Source organism: Pimephales promelas, chromosome 4 (genome assembly GCF_988280905.1).
Source record: "Pimephales promelas chromosome 4, fPimPro1.hap1.1, whole genome shotgun sequence".
Lineage (NCBI taxonomy): Eukaryota > Metazoa > Chordata > Actinopteri > Cypriniformes > Leuciscidae > Pimephales > Pimephales promelas.
The window spans coordinates 49,419,111-49,445,022 of NC_142772.1; the positions used below are offsets into that span (position 1 = coordinate 49,419,111).

Genomic DNA, 25,912 nt, shown 5'->3' on the forward strand with positions numbered 1-25,912 from the left:
GAAACTGTAATCAAATGTAAAATAACACTGCACTGTATAAATAAAATATAGTTACAAAAGTTATTCAGTCAGGAACGAGGGAATTTTCTCTGTCTATTAGTGAGACGGCAGCAGGAATATTAGTACTGTCCCTTTAAGAGTCGACTGATATAGTGAGCACAGAAAACAGCGCTTGTATGGTTTAAAATCACATTAAAACTGCTTTTCTGTAAACGCGCTTGTGTGCGTCACAGAAGACAGAGTCGTCTCGCGCTTGAATGATTTAAAGTCGTATTGAAATGCTCACAATGGAATCAATTTTTGTTTCCCAACCCTACTTATAACGCTTTAAAGGTGCAGTGTGTCATTTCAGCGGCATCTAGTGGTGAGTTTGTGAATTGCACTCTATAGACGTTACGGTGACGCACTCTATTATATCTGTCTTTCACATTTCCTCCTGTTTCCTCTAGAGCCCGACCGATAAAGGATTTTGAAGGCCGATACCAATATAAATATTTTTGGGTTTTAAAATCCGATATGCCGATATATCGGCCGATATACTTTTTTATTTTATTTCAGAAAGGCGCAACAAAACATTAACAGATTTCCCTAACATTAATTATTTGTAGTTATTTATGAGTTTTAACCAAAATAATATGACAATGCATTTGTCACCACAGAACAGACTGATGATAGTGGCATTAGCTAGCTTTATGGTTAGCTAGTCTATGATGAACCATAATTTAGCAATGGATTACGTCATACTGCAAATTGTAAAACATACATTTTCAATATAACTGACCAAAGAAACTTCCGCCGGCCACAAATTTTGTCATGCTTATTTGAGTTTAGAGAACTGATGGGGATGTTCTTTTAATTGTTATTCAAGCAATGTATGTATCGTGACCAACTCAACGAGTGTTGCTAACAGGAACGGTGTAGAGCGCCCTCTGGTGGACAAACTATACAACTCCAACACTCATGACGTGGTTCAAGCGTGTTTCGTCTGTTTTTATCTTTTTATTTTTGAAATATTCATCTATCGGCCATTATAACTGCCGATACCGATATTTTGGAAAATGCCTAATATCGGCCGATAATATCGGTCTGGCTCTAGTTTCCTCAGATGATGTGAATGTTGTTGTGTTTGAGGATCTTCTCTCTCTGTCTCTCAGCGGCTCATTTTAAGGCGCAGGAGCACGTGGCTCCGCCCACACCGGCCTCGGCCCGGCAGCAGATCCTCATGTCGGCCATCGTGAAGTCTCCGGAGCGCCAGCCCAATCCCAGCAGCCTCCTGAACCCCTCGAGCTCGGCCCGTCGCAAGGAGAGCTCCACGCCGGAGGGTCAGTGCACTCACACACACGTTCACATCAACTAAAGCGTCTGTGGACACTACCAGGCTAAAGCTTTGTTATGTTTTTAAAAGAAGTCTCCAAAGCTGCATAATGTAAATCAGCTGTTCTCTCTGTGAATATACAGTCAAGTGTAATTGATCATCGTTACTCCAGTCTTCAGTGTCACATGATCCTTCACAAATCACTCTAATATGAGGATCTGATGATCAAGAAACATTCAGTATTAATATGAATGTTGAAAAAGGTTGTGTACTATTTTAATTTCTAGATTCTTTGATGAATAGAAAGTTTTTAATAGTAATGAAATAGAAAGCTTTTGCAACATTAAACACTATCAGTCAGTAAGAATTTTTATTTTATTTTTTGAGGGAGAAATTCAATAAAAGGATAAATATTAAGTGACAGTAAAGACATTTATAATGTTACAAAAGATTCTATTTCAAATAAAAGCTACTCTTTTGAACTTTCTATTCATCAAAGAATCCTGAAATAAAACTCTTTTCAACATTAATAATAATCATAAATGTTTCTTGATCTAACATCATAAGTTAGCTTCTTCCTTCTTCTTTTTTTCTATATTCTTTTTCTTCTCTTTTGAACATGCTGAGATTTTATTATTTTTTGTTTAAATATCAGTCCCTCCAGAAAAACGCGATTATGCGATCGCTGAATTTAATGCAAAATCAGCCAAAGTCCGCATATTTATGCGGGGGCCGCATTTTTTCAAATACGGCGCACTTTCGCCGCATAAATTGCCGATTTCCGTGCAAAATATGCGGGGTTTGCATAATTTCATAATCCTCGCATTTTCGTTGCAAAAAAAGTCACATGTATCTTAGCAGAAAGTTGAAAAATGTTGCGTTTGCTTCACACAAGAGCAGCCATTTCCCCCTGTTTCCATGGGAACGTTATGAAGTGACGCAATTACGCGACGCCAGACAGACTCACGGAGGCGATCGACATCTCACAAATCGAACTCGTATAACTGTCTGTCACACGTTCTACCGTCACATCGTTACTTAATAAACAACATAAGATAAAAGAAGTAGCTTCAAACAGAAATTACCCGCACACATGGGGTGTTCGAGGCGCACATATAACACTGCAGAGAGCTCTTAAAGGGGCCACACCTTATTTACACTCGTTACAGTCTGAAATAAAACAAGATGAGAAATTAAATATTCCCAGCACTTTCTATGATGTAGTATGCTTGCTTATCAAAGGAAGTAATAAGAAATGACTCTTACATTAGCCTAGTGAGAACAGGGTGTTGGGGGAATCACTTTTTTTCTCTTTTTCATCAAACTGCAATTTTTGCAAGTTCCCTCAATTTTTGCAAATTCCTGCAATTTCATCGCATAAAATTGCATAAATTTACGGTATGATGCTGGCAACCACAGCTGCCAGTAGTTTACCGCGTAATCCATCAATTTTTGCCCGCAACAATCACAAAAAAACTCCGCGTTTTTCTGGAAGGACTGAATACTATTATGGTAAATGTTATATATAAATCGCACATTTTTTCACAAATTTTTGGAAATTACCACCACAAAATCAGTCATTTTGATCGCAAAAATCACAAAAAAAAATCGTGAAATCCTGGAGGGACTGAAATATGCTCTGTTATCAATGACCATGTTCTGAAGAGGAAAAGGAATTGAAAAGAAATAAAATTATTCATTCATTCATTCAGATCCTCATATTAGAGTGATTTCTATAGGATCATGTGACACTGAAGACTGGAGTAATGATGATCAATTACGGCACACTTTACTGTATATTCACATAGAGAACAGTTATTTTAAATTGTCATAATATGTAACAATATTACTTATTTTTTGTATTTTTATTAATTTTTAAATGCAGTCTTGGTGAGCAGAAGAGACTTCTTTTATAAACATTACAAATCCTTTGAGTGGTAGTGTGTGTGAGTGAGACTGTGTGTCAGTATCACAGATGAATGAAGCTCATGCCGTCTCGAGATCAGTGTCTCTCTCTCTCTCTCGAATCTGAGAGCTGTTTCTCTTCTGCTCTTTCAGAAAAGAGGAGGGTGACGTTTGAAAGTAAGTGTGTCTCTCTCTCGATCTCCGTTTCTGTCACTCATCATCATTTGCTCTGAGATCAGCTCAGATGTGTTTAGTTTAGGGTTGTGCGCTGATGAGAATCAGATGCCACTGATAGTGAAAACCCCTAGCAACACCTTGGCAACCCGCCCTCCACTAGTTTAGCACAGGCTGATGTAGATTTGATCACAGTTTGAGCTCAATATTCTTTTTTTATTAACCCTCTGATGGTCCTCTGTCACTTCTTCTGACCGAATAATTTTCTGTTTTGAATTTTTAAAAATCACAGCTTCATCGGAAGGTTATGATACTTGGTGACTTTTTTGGCATTATGTATGTGAATACAAAAAAAAAATTGAGGTCATGATCTGAGCATGCTAAGTGGTCTTAAAAAAATAGTCACACTCGTGGTCTTTGGTCAAAAATGACCCCCATAGGAAATGAATGGGAAATTGACAAAAACAAAGAAATTCGAAATTTTTTATTTATTTTTCTAAAAAAAAAATGTTTTAATAAGAAATAGTTTTTGAGATTGTTTCAACTATATATTCAAATCCACCAAAAAAAAAAAGTGTTCATAAACATCTGGGGAATTCACATGCCTCTCCATAGAGAGCTGTACATGCCATCTAGTGGCTACACCATGGTCCTACGCTTTTTCTCTATACTGTAACCAGATGGTGCTAATTTTCTTCAAAAAATATTTTTTTTCTGAAGGCCTAGACTCTATATTAAACTAAAATACTGCATTAATATTTTTTTGAAAAAAATAATATATATATAGAAGAAAAAAAAATAGACCATAAATATAAATAAATTCAATCAAATTGTCTCAAAATACTAAATTAAAAAGAATAAATATTATAGAACAAAAATAAATTGCATTGGTTTTACTGGGATTGAAGAAGTTGCATTTTTAGGCCCAGGGCGTGACTCGTAAATGAAGACCATCACAGGGTTATTTAGTTTCTCTAGTATGCTTTCAGCTAGGCTCTAGAATCTGTGCGGGTTTTATTTGCAATGTCCAACTGCGATATTTATATATCATCTACGCTACTATCATGATTGTTGTTTTAATTATGTGCGATCTGACATCATCAGGGATGTCCCTCACTAGTGCGGGTGTGCGTTTAGAGTGGATTAGTCTTTTAAAATGCATTTATTTCAAAAACAACTAATTTATCATTACAACTATTCGTTTTCTTCTGTGTGGGCCTCGAGTGAGTTCACGTAGTGTAACGTAGGCTCACTATTGGCCGACGCTGGTCATGAGTGTGATGCTGGCCAATAGAGAGCCAACGTTCTGACGTAGCGTAAACCTCTAAAAGTTCTTAAATCAAGATTACTTGAGATGCAAAATGACATTATTCACAGTGTATATAGTTTCTGCTCTGAAGATTTGTGCTTCTCCATCTTTCTCTTCCTCGTGAGCTGAAGCATGTGATCGCTCCTCTCGATGATGCTTCTGTTCGCATGCTTTACTCTGATAGAGACGGACTTGCTGATGGTTGTGTTCTGGCCGTTGCTCATCTGCTGGACTGATGACCTTTGACATCATTCACACTCCAGAGATGCTCAAGAGGACATTATTAACCCACTCTAACTGTGTGTGTGTGTGTGTAGAGTACGGTCGGCGTGTGAAGGAACGGATGCACCACAACATCCCTCATCGGTTCACGGTGGGGCTCAACATGAGAGCGGCCAAATGTACCGTTTGTCTGGATACGGTTCACTTCGGCCGACAAGCTGCTACGTGCCTGGGTATGAAAACACACACACACACACACACACACACACACACTAGTATATCTTTGCTCTCATCCCTCGTCTCTGTTTCCCTCCTCTCCGCCAGAGTGTCGTACCCTCTGCCACCCGAAGTGTTCCCCGTGTCTGCCTGCGACCTGTGGGCTGCCGGTGGAGTTCGCCACACACTTCTCCGAGGCTCTGTGTCGGGATAAAGCCAGCTCACCCGCCCTGCAGGTCAAAGAGGCGTCGGGTCACGTGCGTCTGGAGGGCTGGATGAAGCAGCCCAGGTCAGATCATTCAGAGTCTTTACATTGATAAATACATTTAGAGAAAATCAAGGCCCTTAAAAAGTCTTAAAGGTGGGATCGGAAGTTTTTGAAATATGCTGTTGGCCAGTTTTAGAATTGAAATCAGTCCAAACACACCCCTTCTTCATTGCTTACGCATTCGTGTTACCCAGCGTGCTTTAGTCTGAGTTGTTTTTTTGTTTTTTTTAAATACCAGGTTTTTTCTCTCCTATTCACTAGGGCTGGGTAATAAATAGCGATTTCTCGATATTAATCGATTCTCATTTTTACGAACCGATATCGATTCTTAAATCTCAAGAATCGATTAGTCATCCTGTTTCATTTGAATGAATGGATCATTGTATCGCGGCTGCGCGCATCCAAAAAAATATCGCAATAATCTTTGTCCTTTGTTACTATTGATATGAAACAAAGTCTCAATTTTCAAATTACGTCCATTTTCTTTAGAAATTCAAAAACATAAATAGCGTTTTGTCGCTGTGGCGTGAGATCGCTCTGGAGAAGCAGCAGCGCTGATCTCTCTTCCGGCTTAATAATACCAGTCACAGCGCCAAATAAACATGAATGAGCATCTGAAAGTGTGTTAAAGATAGAGGACAACTTATCCAAATCCGGATCATGTCACATTGATTCGCTCAATCAGCGTTTCAACCGTGGAAAGACGTCAGTTAAACAGCTTGTAATCAATGTATCGTCATATTTACCTCAGAAAACCCACATAAACTCGTTAGTCAGCTAGAAAAAATAACTCTAGCGAGGAGCATTTTGCTAAATATATACACCATATTACATATGCATTATTATCTTAATGTTCTTCAATGTTTAATGCATATTTGAATAAATCTGGCAAGTTTTTATGACAGTCACCGTTTAAATGTTTATATTTTATATAATCTTCTTATTATAGAAATAAATAAAAGTGTAATTTAAGTGTTTGTATAGCTACAAAACAGTTCATTATTACCTTCATATAGGCTAATGAAGCCCAACTAGACTCCCATAGTTTACAGCATTAGTTCAGAGATTTGATTCCCTTGAGAAAAATGGACATTTATTGTAACTGATATCCAAAATAATCAAGATTGAATCGAATCGGAATCGAATTGTGAAATTTGTGTCAATACCCATCCCTAATATTCAGTATTCAGTGTCCTGTCACTGAGTGTGTGTGTGTGTGTGTGTAGGAACGGAAAGAGGGGTCAGCAGGGCTGGGAGCAGAAGTACGTCGTGTTGGACGGGACTAAAGTATCGATCTTCGAGTCCGAGCTGTCAGAAGGTACTAGATTGACAGATCCACTCTGTCGGGGTCTAGTTGAGTGTGTGTGTGTGTGTGTGTGTGTGTGTGTGTGTGTGTGTGTTCTGAATCTGTGTGTGTTTCAGACTCAGTGAAGCCCTTGGAGGAGTTTGAGTTGTGTTTGCCGGACGGTGAGGTGACCGTTCACGGAGCTGTCGGAGCCTCTGAACTCATCAACACGGCCAAATCAGGTCAGAAAACACACACACACACACACACACAAGAATTAATGAAATTATTAAACACAGAGCTCAACACAAGAAAGTTTTGACCATGTAACATTGTATTCTAATAAATAAGCCACCCCAATTTTAGATAGCAGTGAAATTTCACAGATCTCAATTGATTTCGATACCCCAGATAAAACTGGCGGACACTAACTAATAGTTCAAACATTATAGAAGACAAGTGTGCCTTCAGTAATAAAATAAGTGACAAGCAACAGCTCATATAAATACAACAGAACAAAGCAAGTCTGACAGAAGCTGAATAATCAAATGTTAAAACAACATAGCATCGTCTTGACAGTGTAAATTAAAGGGATGTTCACCCAAAAACAAAAATTTGCTGTTAATTTCCTCATCCAAGATGTAGGTGTCTTCTTTCCTTCAGTAAAGTAAATTCGATCTTTATCTGAATGATATAACATCAATGGAAGTCAATGAAAACTAACCTGTGTGTGTGTCAGATATACCGTACGTGCTGAAGCTGGAGTCTCATCCTCACACCACGTGTTGGCCAGGTCAGTCTCTGTACTTCATGGCTCCCAGTTTCCCCGATAAGCAGCGCTGGGTTGCAGTTCTGGAGTCGGTGGTCGCCGGAAGCCGAGGATCCCGAGAGAAAACCGAAGCGGACTCGGTGAGTTTCTTCTGAATGATCAGGACTCCTGCGTTTGCTTAGAGTAGTTCACTTTAAAATCAAAATTAGCCCATGATTCACTCACCCCTAAGTCACCCTAGGTGTAAATGACTTTATTTCAGACAAATACAATCTGAGTTATATTAAAAAAGTTTGTTTGGATAAAAAATTGATATTTTTCTTACACAAATGCTTCACTTCAGAACGCCTTTATTAACCCCCGGAGCCTGTGGAGCACTTCATGATGGACAGATGCACTTTTATGATGGATAAATGCACTTTTATGACGGATAAATGCACTTTTTGCTCTACTCCTTTTAGTCTGACCTCATGACATGGTTTGTCAGACAGTTTTCAGGGATGTCAGGGGATCTGCCTGTTTTAAACCCTTTATTTTGTCGTGGCAAAACAATGATTTACTCATTGCTGTTACTGCGCAGATGCCCTGAAATGTTCAGGTTTAGTTTTAATCATTGTAGTGCTTCAACTTTTTTTTGTGCTTCAGTTATTTTATTTCCGTTTGTTAATAGACAATTTAAAGGATTAGTTCACTTTTGAAAAAACTTTTGCTGATAATTTACTCGCCCCCGTGTCATCCAAGATGTCCATGTCTTTCTTTCCTCAGTCGAAAAGAAATTTAGGTTTTTGATGAAAACATTCCAGGATTTTTCTCCATATAATGGACTTCAATGGGAACCAAACGGTTCAAGGTCCAAAAGACAGTTAATAACAGTTTCAGATGCAGCTTCAAATGTCTTTAAACGACACCAGACGATGAATAAGGGTCTTATCATGCGAAACGAGCGGTTATTTCAAAACTTATTCCAGAAATGTAACTTTTCTAAGGACAAATGCTAGCCTTGCTCTGTTCTGTGCGGCGCGTTTGCAACGTCACGTAATACGTAATTACGTTCAAAAGGTCACGGGCGACGTAGCCGGAAGTACAGAATCAAAATCGTCCGACATCGTTGTTTTACCTTTTAATTCCTTTTTTTGTAAACGGTGTTTGAGTTAGTTTGCACGTTCAACCTATGCGTTCAACTTGTAAACACTGACTCTGTACTTCCGGCTACGTCGCCCGTGACCTTTTGAACGTAATTACGTATTACGTGACGTTACAAACGCGCCGCACAGAATAGAGCAAGGCTAGCATTTGTCCTTAGAAAAGTTACAGTTTTGGAATAAGTTTTGAAATAAGCGATTGTTTCGCATGATAAGACCCTTATTCATCGTCTGGTGTCGTTTAAAGCTGCATCTGAAACTGTTATTAACTGTCTTTTGGACCTTGAACCATCCGGTTCCCATTGAAGTCCATTATATGGAGAAAATCCTGGAATGTTTTCATCAAAAACCTAAATTTCTTTTCGACTGAGGAAAGAAAGACATGGACATCTTGGATGACACGGGGGTGAGGAAATTATCAGCAAAAGTTTTTTCAAAAGTGAACTAATCCTTTAAGCCGTGGCAACATTTCTAATTTAAGTGTTTAAGTTTTTATTGATGTTTATTTACGCTTTATTTAAATAAGTGAAAACAGCCCAGGGTTCAAATGTTGTTAGTTATGTTTATATAATATTATAGTATTTGTTATAATTTTAAATTCTTTTTATTTTGTCATTTTAAATTCTGTAATATTTATTTCTAGCTTTCATTTATTTTTATTTCAGTTTTAATAAGTAATTTTTTCAGCTAAGAAAAAATACAGCTGTAACCAAAATGCTGTTGTTAATGATGTTATAGTATTATTATTTATATTGTATTAGAGTATTTTATAGATATTTTATATATAATACTATTTTTAAATTGTTATTTTATTATTTCAGCTTAATTATATTTTAATTGGTTGTCAAAGCAACATTAAAGTTTTAAGTATATAATTGTACTCAATAGCTTTATTTCAGCTAACAATTGTTTTGTAATAGTTTTAGTTAAGGAGAACAGCACTGGATACGGTCTTCCTGCTCATTTTTAAAAGTCTGCCTTGATTATTTAGTAAGCGTTCATTAGCATTCATCTGTTTCAGTAATGACAGTGAATACAAAAACACATGAACTGAAATACCAAGACAAGACTGATCAGTTCTAACATTCACCGACATTAAAGGCGCAGTGTGTAGATTGTAGCGAAATACTACACATTGCACCTTTAATTATTATTTGATTAAGTTCTGCTGTCTAACGCTGTGCGTGTGACTGTGTTGTGAACGCTGTAGGCCGGTGTTAAACGCCAGAAGACTCTCTCGCCGCTGGTTCAGGTAATCAGATGCTGTTACCCAGCATGCTCCTCTGTCTGGTGCTCGTGTTGCTTGCATCATCAGGTCACGTTCTCATCTCTGCGCTTCAGGAAGCTGAACGAGTGTCGCTGCTCATCATCCGCACACACCAGTGTTTCCCGCAGTTGTGATTTTGCAGACGTGCACTTGAAAAAAAAAAACCATAATACAGAGAATTATGATTCATAAGACAAAGATTCACAGACAAATGATTCTCAGTTTGTTTTAAATGAATCACTCAATTGATTCATTCACACAGCTAATTTGAAGTGCTCATTTGTTGTTGTTTTTTGGTTTTGTTTTGTTGTTCACAGTATTGAGACATTATATATTAATATTTATGAAATAAATGAGAAATTAATGTACTTTTGTTCACATCTGTATCCAGGATTTATTCTATGGAGATGGTAACATGAGATTATTAGTTATAATATTTAAATTATTATTGTGTTTATTTTTACATGTATTACTATATTTTGAATGGTGTTGAGAAATGTATTGGTATTTTTTATTAATAAAAATAGACCATTTCACAAGATGTAAACAACACTGGTCCAGAAGCACTTCCTGTTTCAGTTTTTTAACACTACATAAAAGCTGGGATAAAATACAACCAACAGAACATTTAAAACTGAATCAAAAAGTTAAACAAACAGCTTTAAGATGTTTTCTTTACATGTGAAATAAAGAAAACAGTTACAAACTGAAACAGGAAGTGTTTCTGGACCAGTGTTGTTTACATCTTGTGAAATGGTCTATACATAATTCAACATTAATTTATCATAAGAATTAAGCCATCACCTAAGCATAATTCAAAAATTGCTAAAGAAAATAATACAAATTTAATTAAATAAACCCGCCAACTCTACATAATTAATAATAAAAATATATGCAATAAAAAAGAACCCTCCATCTATACATAATTCAACATTAATGAAATTATAAAAATAAATCTTAAAAATTAACCCAACATTTATACATAATTTTAATTTTAACAACATTTCAAATAGTATTTCAAATGAATCCAGCATGATTATTGAATAATTAATGTTGTAATGTGTTGGTTATTAAAGCTGGTTCCTCGGAATAAAACAATTTAAAAGATATTATTATGACTTTTATCTCACAATTGTGCCTTTTTTCCAGAATTGTGAGATATAAACTTGCAAAAGCGAGTTATAAAGTCAGAATTATGATGATTTTTTCATTCAGTGGTTGAAGCGAGCTTCACTAGTTGAAAAAAAGATTTTAATATATTTGTGTAAAAGAGAACAGGGAAGTCATTTGACACATGACGTGTGTGTTTTAAAACGCTTCTGTGGGAAACACTGAACGTCCTCGTCTGTCTCGAACACACACACACACACACACACACACACGTGCGCTCGGCTCCAGCATTCAAAGCTCCTTTCCTCAGTGAGGTGTGTGTGACTTGTGGTGTAATCTCCATCTCGGTGTGTGTTTTCTTCAGAAGCTGCTGGGAAACTCTCTACTGAAGCTGGAGGGAGACGACCGGCTGGACATTAACTGCACTTTACCGCTGACCGACCAGGTACAGTTACACTAATCACACCGTACACCCGCCTCATCAGAGTGCTGTGATGCCCAGACTGAAATAAAGATAAATAAATCATAGATAATACCCATTAATATTGTAAATAAACAAAACTAAGAATGGTCAAGAAATGACATTTGTGTGTTAAACTTGTGTAAAAGCTGTGAGACGTGTGTGTGTGTGTGTTTCAGATCGTACTGGTGGGCTCAGAGGAGGGTTTGTACGCCCTGAACGTCATCAAGAACTCGCTCACACACATCCCGGGACTCGACTCTGTGTTCCAGATCCAGATCCTGAAGGAGCTCGACAAACTGCTCATGATCACCGGTCAGTGCTGATCAATGATCAATGACTTTAGTTTCAGCTGGAAAACACACTAATTCAGTGTTGATTCAGTTCAATAATAGTCTAGTGTTAAAAAAACCTTAAAATTATTCAAATGTCTTGAATTCAGATTCGATGCGTCTTAAATATGTCTCATTACATCTCAAATGTCTCCAATGTCCATCAAATAACCAGAGAAGCATCGAAACACGAGAATGATTCAGATTTTATTACATAAACAGCGATTGATAATAATGGATATAGTGTGTTTCTGGTAGCACTGGTGAGGAAACCCACAGAAGAAATGTACTGAGGAAAAAATTCAAAATGTTGAGTTTATTTATTCATAACATGATATATTTAAGTAACATAACATGACAAGGGAGCTATTTTGCTAAATATTCTCACGATTGCAAATATTACATTGATTTTTGTTCAATAAACAAGTAGTGAATATTAAATGACTTACATTTTAGACACAATATTGACTGTTTGTGTTGTTTTTACCAACCAAAATAGTTCCAAACGAAGATCAGAGCCGAACTATTGCGTATCTCGTTTAGTTCCTGAATGATTCAGCGCTTGGAACGAATCGTTTGAATCAATGACTCACTCAGGAACAGACTCACCTTTTTTTTTTACAACATTTATTGATTGTATATTCAAAAAGGAATTTAAAATATTTATCCCATTACATTTTATTTATTGCAGTTGTAATTTTGCTGTGTACATTGAGTTAATTGATATCAGCCCTATAGTGCATATTGAATTCATTTATCAAATGTAAGAATTTGACATCAAAGATTTTGAGGTTAAAAAAATGGCCTAAATTATAAAGATAAAGAAAATTCTGGGGGTAAATATAAAAAATATGCAGATTTAAGAAATTTAAGTCCTGGAAGACCCTTGAAAAAGCCACATTTATGAAGAGGTCCTTGAAAGGTGCTTGAAGACAATATATGTAATTTTATCAATGAAACAATATTTTTTATGAAAAATGAACACTGCTGCTTGTCTGATAAAGCCATTTCACATGGTTATGAGCGTAATATTGCCCATATAAATATAAAACTTCATATCTTTGTCATAGAATCCTTTCAATGGTTATAGTTTCCACAGTAATTTTGCACTTTATTTGTACCATTTTGTTTTTTTATAATTTGTAGGATAATAAAGATAGTGTTTAATAAGTGAGATTTCTGATTGAAGTCCTGAAATTTCATTTTACAGCATCTGTACGAACCCCGTTAAGAGCTTATAGAGCGCTGATGAAAATATTCATTCAGAATAAACTGTTAAAATAAAAATCTCAGTGCTTTTGTGGGATTTTTTTTGTATGGGATGTTGTCTGCTCTTATGAATATGAATAATATATAGTATTTATGACAGCGGTGGCATTAAAAGGGTCTTAATTTAGCTTGTTTATATCGGTAGACATCCTATATAAGCAGCTCTGCGGGACACAGTAGTGTTGTTATTCTGCCCAGTTCATTTCGTGTGTGTGTGTGTGTGTGTGTGTCAGGTGAGGAGCGCGCTCTGTGTCTGGTGGACATTAAGCGGGTCAAACAGTCTCTGGCTCAGTCTCATCTGCCGGCTCAGCCCGATCTCAGTCCCTACATCTTCGAGGCGGTGAAGGGCTGCCATCTCTTCGCTTCTGGAAAGGTGAAGCGTTCACTCGACTCGACCCCTGTGACCTCACCGTTCAAACACTCACATGATCTTATTATACTCTACGTGTGTTAGTTTATCAGTACACTGAGGAATGAAGTGTGTGTTTCAGATCGACAGTGGCATGTGTATCTGTGCTGCGATGCCCAACAAAATCACCATCCTGCGCTTCAACGACACACTCAACAAGTTCTGCATCAGAAAGGTGACGTGTAAGAAAGTCCTCGTGGATGCAGACATGTAGTGTGTAGAACATCAAAGTACAAAGTTATCGGCTCTTAAAAGAAAGAAGTGATTCTGAACTGAAACGAGTCGTCAGTAATTCAGACTCACTTACATTTGCATAATGCCAGCCCATTGGCTGAGCAGCATCTCTATGCCCCGCCCTCAAACACTGGTTTATCCGAGACTGGTTTGAGCCGTTCATGTCGAAGATGCAGAGAATAATGATAAAATGTTGAAGATATGAGGGGAAAAAATTTGTAATTTTTTTTATTAAAAAAAAAAATATATTGTATATTGAAATTTATAATTTTATTGTCATAATTTTTTTGTTAACACTGTACAATAAGGTTCATTAGTTAACATTAGTAAATGCATTAACTAACATGAACTAACGATGAGCAATGCATTATTTACAGTGTTTATTAATATTTGTTGATGTTAGTTAATACAAATACAGCTGTTCATTGTGCGTTCATGTTAGTTCACAGTCCATTAACTAATGTTAACTAATACAACCTTTGATTTTAATTATGTATTAGTAAATGTTGGAAATAATATTAACTAAGATTAATAAATGCTGAAGAAGTATTGTTCACATATTGTACATGTTAACTAATGTAGTTAATTAATGTTAACTAATGAACCTTATTGTAAAGTGTTACCATTTTTTTGGGTTTTTTTTTTTTGGGTATTGTCATAATTATGATCTTTCAAGTCAATGTTAAGGCCATACGTTTTGTCATAATTCAGATTTTAAGGCAGTTTTGACTTTTATATCATTGATAATTGACTTAAATCAGAATTCTGACTCATAATTTCATATTTTACGACTTTTTTACGTCTCAACTCAGAATTTTGACAGTCATCATTTCAACTTACATAAGTATGACTCTTTATGACTTAATTATATCTTATTATGACAACTTTGTCTCAATTTTTACTTATGTAATTTTTAACGTAAAAAAGTTAAACTTAAGGCATAAAAAAGTTGAATATGACTCAAATTTCAACCATAATTTTATAGATATGACTCTAAGTCAAACTTTTGACTTCATCTCCACACAATTTCAACTTTTTGTTGTAATTTTGACAAGTCAACTTTTTTACAGCTTACATCGGAAGCAGATTCTGATATGATAATGAGCGTTTAGCTTCTGACCAATCAAAGCAGAGCAGCTCTCAGAGAGGCGGGGCTTAGAGAGACCGAAGCGTTTCAGACGAGCTGACGATGCAGTGGAGATTATGGGGATGTGTTTTCACCTTTGTTGCATGTAACCCTATTTTAGGAGACCGAAAACCGTTGAAATTGCGTAATAATACTTCGTCCATTCATGTGTGTATCGCAGGAGATCGAGACGTCTGAACCCTGCAGCTGCATTCACTTCACTGGATACAGCATCATCATCGGCACCAACAAGTTCTACGAGATTGAGATGAAGCAGTACGTGCTGGAAGGTGGGATCATCGCCGCAACACAGTCTGTCTCCCCTTTATTTTGACCATTTTTCACCATTTCATGAGTTAAATCATCAAAATGTGCTTTGTCTTGCTTTTCCCCAAAAAAATGACAAAACTACAATTTAGAAATATTTAATTAACATTTAACATTTAAAAAATGTTTAACACTGATTTTTTTTTTACATTCCAGCAGACATACCAACAAAGCACTTGAAATACTGTTATTTGGCCATCTTTGAGCCTATATTAGGCCTATTACCGAAATAACATAACACTTTATAGGTTTACAACAACAAAAAATTGCATTGAATATATAAATTATATATATATATGTAATTTTGTTATTTTATTTTTGGTTAGGCCTGTATAAAAAAGAATGAAGCAAATTAGAAACACATGACAAATATGAAAAAATACCAATGAAATAAACCACTGTAGGTTTATTTAACATGTATTTGACATATTTTGTTGATTGATTAACATTAATAAGAGACAAAAATGCACCAGTATGTATCATGACAATCTGTGTTGTGTGTAGTTCACCCAAAATAATCAATATGGGTGAGAGAATTCAAGTTGTCAGAGTTTTAGTGTCAGTACTACATTAAACAGCTATATATAATCTATAATAATGCAATGGGGATATTTGTGTAAAAGTGTCCGACATTATTTTATATATCTCTAGTCAGAGACGGCACAAGCGCATTCGTCTGAAATAACTCTTCAGAATCATGAATATTGTTATTCTGGCGTCTCTATCGTCTGTGCTTTGGGTCCAGAAGCCTGTTCATTTACACACAGTCTAACACCAAATTTAGCTTTTTAATCAACAGTGTGTGTGTTGTTAACCTTCCCCATGTGTCGTGGAGTATCGCAGTGATATCGTATCGTATGAGGATATCGTTACACCGCTAGTCTTTTCACTTATTAAGCCCGAAAGTGCTTTTTCTGCTATTTTCAGCCAAATAAATAGTAAAAACTAAGGGTGGTGATGGCGCAGTGGATGAGACACATGCCTTTGGTGTGAGAGACCCGGGTTCGAATCCACTGTGAGACACCAGCGAGACACTTAACCCCTAGTTGCTCCAGAGGCGTGCGACCTCTGACATATATAGCAATTGTAAGTCGCTTTGGATAAAAGCGTCAGCTAAATGAATAAATGTGAATAATTTTGATGTGTGTGTGTGTGTGTGTGTTCAGAGTTCCTGGATAAGAACGACGTGACGTTGGCCTCGGCCGTGTTCGCCGCCTCCTCACACAGTTTCCCGATCTCCATCATCCAGGTGTCCAGCGCGCCTCAGAAAGTGGAGTACCTGCTCTGCTTCCACGGTGCGTGTGTGTGTGAGCTGCTGAAGGTGTGTGTGTGTGTGTGTGTGTGTGAGCTGCTGAAGGTGTGTGTGCGTGTGTGTGTGTGAGCTGCTAAAGGTGTTTGGATCTGTGTTTGACCGGTGTGTGTGTCGTTGTAGAGTTCGGTGTGTTCGTGGACGCGTACGGCCGCCGGAGTCGCAGCGATGACATCAAGTGGAGCCGTCTGCCTCTGTCCTTCGGTAAAACCTTATTAATCTGTTTATTTAAAAATGTAAATCATTATTTTGGATGACAATTATAAAAACACAATTTCTCACTGGCTCTGGAAACATCCATTTATCCATAACTTTCATAAAAACGTGTATTTCCCCTATCCATAACTATAATTCAACTGAAAGAAGTGAATAAATATATATATATATATATATGAAGAGTTCAGATGCAAAAGCCTCTAAGTGCCATTTGAAATTTTCTTCTAAAATGATCATTTTTATCAAGCTTGTATATTTAAGTTCAGTAATTTCACTTAAATGACAATTAATAATCTTCATCCCCATTTAAGTGAAATTACTGAACTTAAATATACAAGCTTGATAAAAATGATCATTCTAGAAGAAAATTTCAAATGGCATTTAGAGGCTTTTGCATCTGAACTCTTCATATATATATATATATATACAGTATGTGTGTAATTTATTTGAATGAATATAAATCAATTTTACATATATATAAAATCATGTATTTAATATTTATAATATATTACAATAATGTCCACAGCGTATCGAGAGCCGTACCTGTTCGTCACGTACTTCAACTCTCTGGACGTCATCGAGGTCCAGTCTCACTCAGCGCTCGGGTAAAGCTGCAGTCACACACACTTCTGCTTTCAGTCTTGGTGTTTGTTGGAGACTCTGACTCGAGTGCTGTGTGTGTGTGTGTGTTCAGGCCACATGCGTACGCACACCTGGATATTCCCAGCCCGCGTTACCTGGGTCCAGCCATCTCGTCCGGCGCCGTGTATCTGGCCTCGTCCTACCAGAACAAACTGCGGGTCATTTGCTGCAAAGGCAATCTGAGTCAAGAGGGGTCGAGCGCAGAACCGCAGAGAAACGGCTCCACGCGCAGGTCAGTGTGTGTGTGTGTGTGTGTGTGTGAATTGTCGCTAACGTAGGGTCCAATGAAATCCTTTTTTTTTTTTTTTACCAAAATTAAGTTTTTCTGGGGGTTTTTTTTTTCAGATTGATTTAATTTTTTTTATTGTCTAAATTAAAAACTATGAAACTTACACAATTTAACAACACTTTATGAAAAGTTTAACAAAAGTTACATTTTTAGGGCCCTATGAAATATATTTTTTTTTTTCTCAAATTACATTTTATTTTATTTTACTTTTTTTTTACCAAATTCTGTTTTCTGGATTCCATGGTTTAATTAAGTTAATAATTCAAATGTATTAATCAAAAAGCATATCTAATTAATTGAATTCATAAAAACAACCATTTTAATCTTTTTTTATTTTTTATTTTTATTGTATTTCTATGAATTTTTCCACAAATTCTGTGTTGTGTATTTTCTGGTAATCAAATAAAGACATAAAACATTAATTTAATTAATCTTTTAATAATACAAAACTAAACTTTTTCTGTCAAACTACATGCTGCACAACTGAGCTTGTTAAACATGGAAGAAAAATGATTTTGATATTAATTTATTAGTGTTATTATTATTATTACTACATTGAGGCGTATCTAAATTCCACTGTACAACATTACTATATTTCTGTCAAGTTAAACTAAACTCTTATTTTGACGAGTTGACGTGATTGTTTATACAGTAAATTCAATTTTTCTGACTGGATTTTCTGCATCACAGAAGTCATAGGGCCCTAATAACAGGCGGGAATGGAAAAAACAGTTTTTGTTCATATCCAGATTTATATACGATTCTCATTACAAATTTGAAAGATGATGAAAGTGCAAGACTTTTTTTAGTTTTAATTGGTCTTATTTAGATGAATCCTGCATTACTCATGATCAGTGACGACACGAGAAACACTGGCATTGACATCAGATCTAATGCGGAAGATGTTCAGTGAGTCATGAGTTAAATGTGTCAGTCCTGCAGAACGACCCCATGTGACCTGGAGTCTGGCTGTGATTGGTCCAGAGGTTCTGACTGTGTTTCTCTTCTTTACAGGAAGAAATGTGCTTTCTTTATATGTGCAAAGGAGTGACTGAGCATGAACGTTTTAACCTGTTATGAATAAAGTGTTTTTAAGGAGAATATTCTGACTAGTTTAATGTTCATCTTATATAACTTTAAGCCACTTCAAGTAAAAATATCACCATATTTTCCCGTTGATTAATCACAGTACATTAAGAGAATAGTTTTCTGAAATGTATGTTTGAATGTGCAAATGAAGTATTAGTGATTTTCCTAATTTCTTTCTCAGCTGCGATTATATCATATCAGAAGCTGTTGTTCATGATTTGACTGTTGCTTTCATTGTATCGTGCTTTTAAAAGCATAAATATGTTGTTATGGATATGGCGGATGAGGAGACGTGTTTGATTGGTAAGTCGTCCTGTGATTTAAACTGCACACAAATCTGAATCTCTTCACTGGTCTGATGGGTGTGTGGTTTCACATTAATAACTTTATTCATATATTTCATTTCTTCTCACTGGTGAATGTCTGTCAGGTCCCTCTATAAACACTTTATCAATGTTTCCGTGTGTGTGTGTAGTTTTCTTCAGGTACTGTTGATAAATTAAATTAAGTGTGCATAATAGGGCTGGGTATTGAGACAAATTTCACAATTCGATTCAATTTCGATACGATTCAATATTGATTATTTTGGATATCAGTTACAATAAATGGCCATTTTTCTCAAGGAAATCAAATCTCTGAACTAATGCTGTAAACTATGGGAGTCTAGTTGGGCTTCATTAGCCTAATATGAAGGTAATAATGAACTGTTTTGTAGCTTTACAAACACTTAAATTACACTTTTATTTATTTTTATAATAAGAAGATTATATGAAATATAAACATTTAAATGGTGGCTGTCATAAAAACTTGCCAGATTTATTCAAATATGCATTAAATATTGAAGAACATTAAGATTATAATTCATATGTAATATGGTGTATATATTTAGAGTTATTTTTTCTAGCTGACTAACGAGTTTATGTGGGTTTTCTGAGGTAAATATGACGATACATTGATTACAAGCTGTTTAACTGACGTCTTTCCATGGTTGAAACGCTGATTGAGTGAATCAATGTGACATGATCCGGATTTGGATAAGTTGTCCTCTATCTTTAACACACTTTCAGATGCTCATTCATGTTTATTTGGCGCTGTGACAGGTATTATTAAGCCGGAAGAGAGATCAGCGCTGCTGCTTCTCCAGAGCGATCTCACGCCACAGCGACAAAACACTATTTATGATTTTGAATTTCCAAAGAAAATGGACGTAATTTGAAAATTGAGACTTTGTTTCATATCAATAGTAACAAAGAACAAAGATTATTGCGATTTTTTGGATGCGCGCAGCCGCGATACAATGATCCATTCATTCAAATGAAACAGGATGACTAATCGATTCTTGAGATTTAAGAATCGATATCGGTTCGTAAAAATGAGAATCGATTAATATCGAGAAATCGATATTTATTACCCAGCCCTAGTTCATAATAAATATGAGATGATCTTCAAACTGTGTCCAGACACGAAATGCCACGATAAACTGTGGTTCAATATATAAAATATTTATATTTAAAGTATGTAAATATAGAGTTTGTTGAATGGCACCCTAACGCTAAATAGTGAAATATTGATGAATTTTCATCATCATTACTCCAGTCTTCAGTGTCACATTTACCAATGAATTTGCTTTGAAAATAAAGTGTAAATGACAGGAAGACACCGTTATCATGATGCATTTCTGTGAAGAAGGAACGCAAGGCGACTGACCCTGACTCTCTCTGTCCTCTCAGCCCGAACAAGCGTGGTCCTCCGACCTACAACGAGCACATCTCCAAGCGTGTGGCGTCGATGCCGTCGGTCCAGGAGGGGATCCACCAGCCCGGGACGCCTCATCGCTACCGAGAGGCCCGCACCGAGTTCAGGCGTGACAAGTCTCCGGCGCGGGCCCTGGACCGGGAGAAGTCCCCGGGGAGGATCATGGACCGGGAGAAGTCCCCGGGGAGGATCATGGACCCTCGACTCGACTGTTCTCCGGGACGCGTGATGGAGCTGCGCAGGGAGAGATCGCCTGGGCACGCGTTTGAGGAGCCGAGACAGAGACTGCACACCGGATCCGCTCGAACACCCATCAATACTGTCAACAAGGTCAGGACGACTGAACACACACACACACACACACACACACCCGATCAAAAAGACACGAAGCACAAGCTGAAGGTGGATGTTTCTACAATTATCCTAATGATAAACCTGTGTTTGTGTGTCCAGCAGGTCTGGGATCAGTCGTCGGTGTGAGTGACATCATCAGATCCCGAAACTCCCAGCACAACGTCCCGCTCCACATGGCCTTAGAAACACAACACAGAGATCTGGCCAGCGTTTACTAGTGCGAACCTTTCTAAACCACACTAACACACACATTGTTTGTCTTGATTTTCCTGTCCTTCTCTTTTTATGTCCGATGGAAGCTTGTTTCTGCCCCAGAATAGAAAAAATAACAGCACAAGATGTTTCAATCGTACGATTCTGACTTTTTCCTCAGTTGCTAGTTTATATCTGTCATTTAGAAAGTTATGAGTTTGTTATTGCGAGTTTACATCTCATAATTCTGGCATAATTCACAATTTAGATTTTTTCTGTTTCCACCATGGAAAAAATTATTTAAACGGTATCTATAACATTTATTTCACACAAAAACTAAATTGTGAGATTAAAAAGTTATTATTATTGCCAGTTTACGTCTCACAATTCTGACTTTTTGTAGAATTAAAAAAAAGGTTGAAAATTTAGATTTTTTAAAATAATTTTTTTCTCAGAATTGCGAGATTAAAAGTAGCAATTACCTTTTAAAAAAATTATTCCATGGTGAAAAGAAGAAAAAAAACTAAGAAAGTTCAAATTGCGAGATACAAGCTTGCGACCCTGAGGGGGAAAATAATCTAAATTTTGCGATAAAACGTTGCAATTACCTTTTATATTTCTTTTTTAATATAAACTGAGAGATAAGTCACTCATTATTGACAATTTAGTTTTGTTTGTTTGTTTTTTTTATTCAGTGAGACAACCTCGCAATTGTGGAAATAAAAGACAGATTGGTGAAAAAAGTTATAAATGCCATTGTAAAAAAAAAATCCATGCGAAAGCAGAAAAAAATTAATTATGAGATGTAAACTTAAGATAACAAGCAGACTTGCAAAAGATTAAAGCTAGTAATTGTGAGAAAAACAGTCAGATTTGTGAAATAATTTTTTTTATGGTGGAAGCCGAAAAAAATCTTAATTGTGAATTATGCCAGAATTAGATGTAAATTCGCAATAACAAACTCTGATTTGCAAATGAAGTGTATAAACTAGCCTCTGAGGAAAAGCCATTGTCAGAATTGTAGATTAAAATGTCTTACTTTTGTTTTTCTATTCCGTGGCAGAAATAAGTTTCTCCCGCACTATCCATAATCCCCGGCGATCGCGTAGCGTCCGTCCCGACGGAAGAACGGAATCTTTGTAAACTTTCAGAATGTCACGTTTAACCCCTTGTAAATACACCCACGTGATGATTTTTATATAAGACGATATCGAAGCGAATCGCGAGGCGGGTCTATTTTTGTTAAAATCGAAGCGCGAGGAACCGGTTTGTAACGGATGGATTTTGTCTCAATCTGAACATTTTTGCTTGAATCAAGCTGGCGTGTTTTCGTCTTGTCACGTACCGGCTCGCTGTTCGGTGTCGTGTTCGGAGCAACTCTCGTCGTGGTGTGTGTCGTCCGCTTCCCATGAGCCATGATGAACTCAGGATTAGAATGTATGAATCCTAAAGGAATCACTCTGGAATTTCTCCTCAGATGAAGTGCCACCGACGCCATTTCCCGCTCACCGTGATGATGTGTTTCGCGCGCGCGCTCGGCTGATTCGTGCGGTGACGTCTCGCTCTGTCGCATGGAGACGTTGTAACGGGTTTGTTTTTTCCCGCTTCTCATTTCTCATTCTGCGCTAATCGATGCCGATGTTAACCGACCGCTGACCAGAGATGTAGCGTTAACTTTACTTGTTTTATCATTTTTTATGATTATGGTCCAATAGCATTATCTATAGCCACTAATAAACAAAAAAGTTATATCTTTATCTGAGCCTCTGGGTCTTTTTTGAGTCCTGTTACTCTCATGATCATGTTTTCAGGTCAAACTGCATTTTTGGTCGAGAAATGTAGGATTGGACTTGATTTTCACCGTCAGGATTTGATTGAAAAAATAAGAGGGATTGAAGACATCGAGTTATTTCAAATTTATGAAATATTATGAAGATAGGCTTTGCTTGGATTGGGTTGAATCAGACCAGGTAACATTACGTTTATTGAGAAAGTAAAGAGTCAACAGGATTTTCCTCCTAAAAACATATTTATGTAATCAATATCTTCTCATTAATGAGTGAAGGCACTAACGTTTTGAATCTGATGCATAAAACAGATGAATATCAATATTTATGAGACAATTTATTTGTAGCTATAGGCCTATATCATGAAGTTGAATTGTGTAGGTTGCATATGAGAGTTATACCAGTGAACTCCATCGACTTCAAACGCTTAAAACAGGAAAAACGGGCATTTTAAGGAAAATTACAGGCATTTATTTTAATTAGTTTATGTAAAGATTGTTTTAAGTTTGCTTTACATTTAAAGTTAAGCCTATTCAATATAAAAATAATGACTTAACTCATGTATTATAAAAATCACGAGTTACAAAAATGATCATCAGGCTTTTGAGGAAGGTTTATTAGTTAATTTCTTAACCATCATTGTAGTTTTAAAACGTATAAAGTTTACAGAGCTTTGATTATAAAACTAATTTAAATATAATCTTACTAAGACTACTAGCAAATGTTTATGCATTTTATGCAAGTATCTTCTTTACTGTTATAAAGATCTCATTGATTTACATTACATTTACATGACTTTTTCTCAAAATAAATATACATTTCTCCATATTTTTGTTCCGGTTTGGGCCTTGGAGTAAAATTATAAAATTGAGCTGTTTTGTCTTTCATTTTCTCATTATATAAGCCACAAAAGCACATTTCCCCCCTTTTTTTCATCTAAAGGTAAATAAATGTAAAAAAAATAATAATAATAATTCGCGTGTTATTATTTAATGTCAAGCTTTGGGGTTAGTAGTAAACCAGGAGTAAAATTCTCTATAGAATTCGGATTGCACATTATCAACCAGGACTACATGTTCATTAACTGAACCTAAATCAACCATTTCAGAGTAAAAACACGCCTATCGTATCAGCGAGTCAGACGGACACGAGGTTCAGGTTGGCAGTGTGTTGTGCTTTAATTTCATTCACACAAACGACTCCATAAGCGACAGTGCTCGTACAAACCCTGTCCAACAGAGAGGAAAGACAGCAGCATTGCATTGTGGGGGATTTCATTAGGGCATAGCGACAGCAGACACGTGGTTTGAGATGGTCGTCGCACAAGGATCTTTTCCATAACCGTCCCGATCCTGTGGTGCGTATTGCTCAAATTCGTGAAACTCCATTCAGTCCGTCAAGCTTTCATTGCATTGGCTGTACAACATGTGACATAATATACAAACAAAGTTCATGAACACAGATTCAAGTGTGCAAAACTCCTCGGCAAAGTCAGAGCGAATCAGGGATATTAAAGTTCTGTCATCGTTTCCTCGGCCGCATGAACTAAAGGACGGTGAGCCGGATGGGACCTTCAGATCTCATTTGCATACAAGTTCTATTCGTCTATCATATTTATGAAGTATATATTTATTTTTTAAAGAATAATCGTAAAAATAATCCAAACGAGATCGGGGTGGATTCACAAAACATAAAGAGGAATGATATCTTTTCAAAATTTAAGAATTTAATAGGCTAACTAAAGTTTAGATAGCCTTCGACTTGTAATACCAAGCATTACAATATAACACTAGTGACTATATATATGATACATATTAATATTCCTCGCGACAGGTTCTCTGAAGTGACACCATTGTTTATAATGTAAACACAGATTGGTCATGATTATGCGTGACGTGACTGAATAAATTAGTAGTTCGGTAACAACTTAATTAAAATCCAGCATTTGATTTGATAATCGCACTCTATTGTGATTTTTATTTTGATTAAACGTTTATTTATATTAAAGGAGCTGCATGTAGGATCAGGAACCCGTGTTATCAGTGACACCGGTGGCCGTTAAGTGAACTGCACACGACGCGCAAGAGAATCGCCGATAAACTCACAACGAAGTTCTTTTATGCTCTTCGTTTAGAAGTAAAAAGATAGCAATAGCTTTGCAGTGATTCACTGTTCCTGTCCACGCTGATGATAGCGATCAATGACGAAACATGGAAACACATTACTGAATAAATTGACGAAAGAATTAAAAAGCGCTAGCGGGAAAGAGTTAAGAAGATTTTCGTGAATCCGGTCCCTGAACTGTCCTCAAGCCAGTTGCGACAGATATCACTGCCAGCTTATTATGAAAAAGTTTTTTTTTTTATGCAATTATCAAAATAAACAAGTGTTTTAAACGTTAGTGCGCCTTTGAGGTGTTTCTCTTTGTGTTGAAGTCTTTGGAGAGTCAGATAAACACCAAAGTCTGTAATTTTCTTTAAAAAAAAATTACGATGTTCTTAAAAAAAATATCCAAGTATTTCATATTCTTATAAATGTCTGAGAAATTTCTCAACTACTTTCTTAAAAATCAGAAAAAAGATTCGCACACGAATATTGGTCAAAAAGCTCACCGGATTTTATTGTTTAGAGGCCACAAATAAAGTGAAAAAGTGCAAGGTGTGCAAAACGGTAATTTACACACTAATTACCGTAATCCATGTAATACACTGGAATCTGATTTTATCCCATATAAAAATATTTAAATAAATGGTTTACATGATTATACATGCATATATCACAACAATCCTCTATTCAAAATTTTGTAAATGAAGAGTTCAGATGCAAAAGCCTCTAAGTGCCATTTGAAATTTTCTTCTTTAATGATCCTTTTTTTCAAGCTTGTAGATTTAAGTTCAGTGATTTCACTTAAATGGCAATGATAATTACCTATTAATTGTTATTTAAGTGAAATTACTAATAACTTAAATATAAAAGTTTGATAAAAATCATCATTAAAGAAGAAAATTTCAAATGGCACTTAGAGGCTTTTGCATCTGAACTCTTCAAATGTAAATATTTTTGTATGGGATAAAATCAGATTCCAGTGTGTTACATGGATTACGGTAATGAGTGTGTAAATTACCGTAATACGCTCGGCA

At 36.3% G+C, this 25,912-nt stretch overlaps 1 protein-coding gene across 4 annotated transcripts in view; it reads left to right on the forward strand.

Moving 5' to 3' along the window:
- Window positions 1-22,742, forward strand: part of cita (citron rho-interacting serine/threonine kinase a) — a 93,158-nt gene extending 70,416 nt beyond the window's left edge. The window contains exons 32-50 of one of the 4 annotated variants that reach the window (XM_089130668.1): window positions 1,155-1,322; window positions 3,374-3,397; window positions 5,021-5,158; window positions 5,250-5,430; window positions 6,636-6,727; window positions 6,832-6,936; window positions 7,434-7,603; window positions 9,816-9,857; window positions 11,347-11,427; window positions 11,622-11,757; window positions 13,277-13,416; window positions 13,535-13,627; window positions 14,994-15,102; window positions 16,306-16,434; window positions 16,572-16,652; window positions 17,191-17,269; window positions 17,359-17,538; window positions 20,415-20,769; window positions 20,896-22,742. In XM_089130668.1, the coding sequence (XP_088986794.1) occupies window positions 1,155-1,322; window positions 3,374-3,397; window positions 5,021-5,158; window positions 5,250-5,430; window positions 6,636-6,727; window positions 6,832-6,936; window positions 7,434-7,603; window positions 9,816-9,857; window positions 11,347-11,427; window positions 11,622-11,757; window positions 13,277-13,416; window positions 13,535-13,627; window positions 14,994-15,102; window positions 16,306-16,434; window positions 16,572-16,652; window positions 17,191-17,269; window positions 17,359-17,538; window positions 20,415-20,769; window positions 20,896-20,919 (2,327 nt within the window). In that variant the 3' untranslated portion in view covers window positions 20,920-22,742. The remainder of the gene's footprint in view (window positions 1-1,154; window positions 1,323-3,373; window positions 3,398-5,020; window positions 5,159-5,249; window positions 5,431-6,635; window positions 6,728-6,831; window positions 6,937-7,433; window positions 7,604-9,815; window positions 9,858-11,346; window positions 11,428-11,621; window positions 11,758-13,276; window positions 13,417-13,534; window positions 13,628-14,993; window positions 15,103-16,305; window positions 16,435-16,571; window positions 16,653-17,190; window positions 17,270-17,358; window positions 17,539-20,414; window positions 20,770-20,895) is intronic. The other 3 variants (XM_089130670.1, XM_089130669.1, XM_089130671.1) reach the window with 3 other exon arrangements.
- The last annotated feature ends 3,170 nt before the right edge of the window (window positions 22,743-25,912 follow it).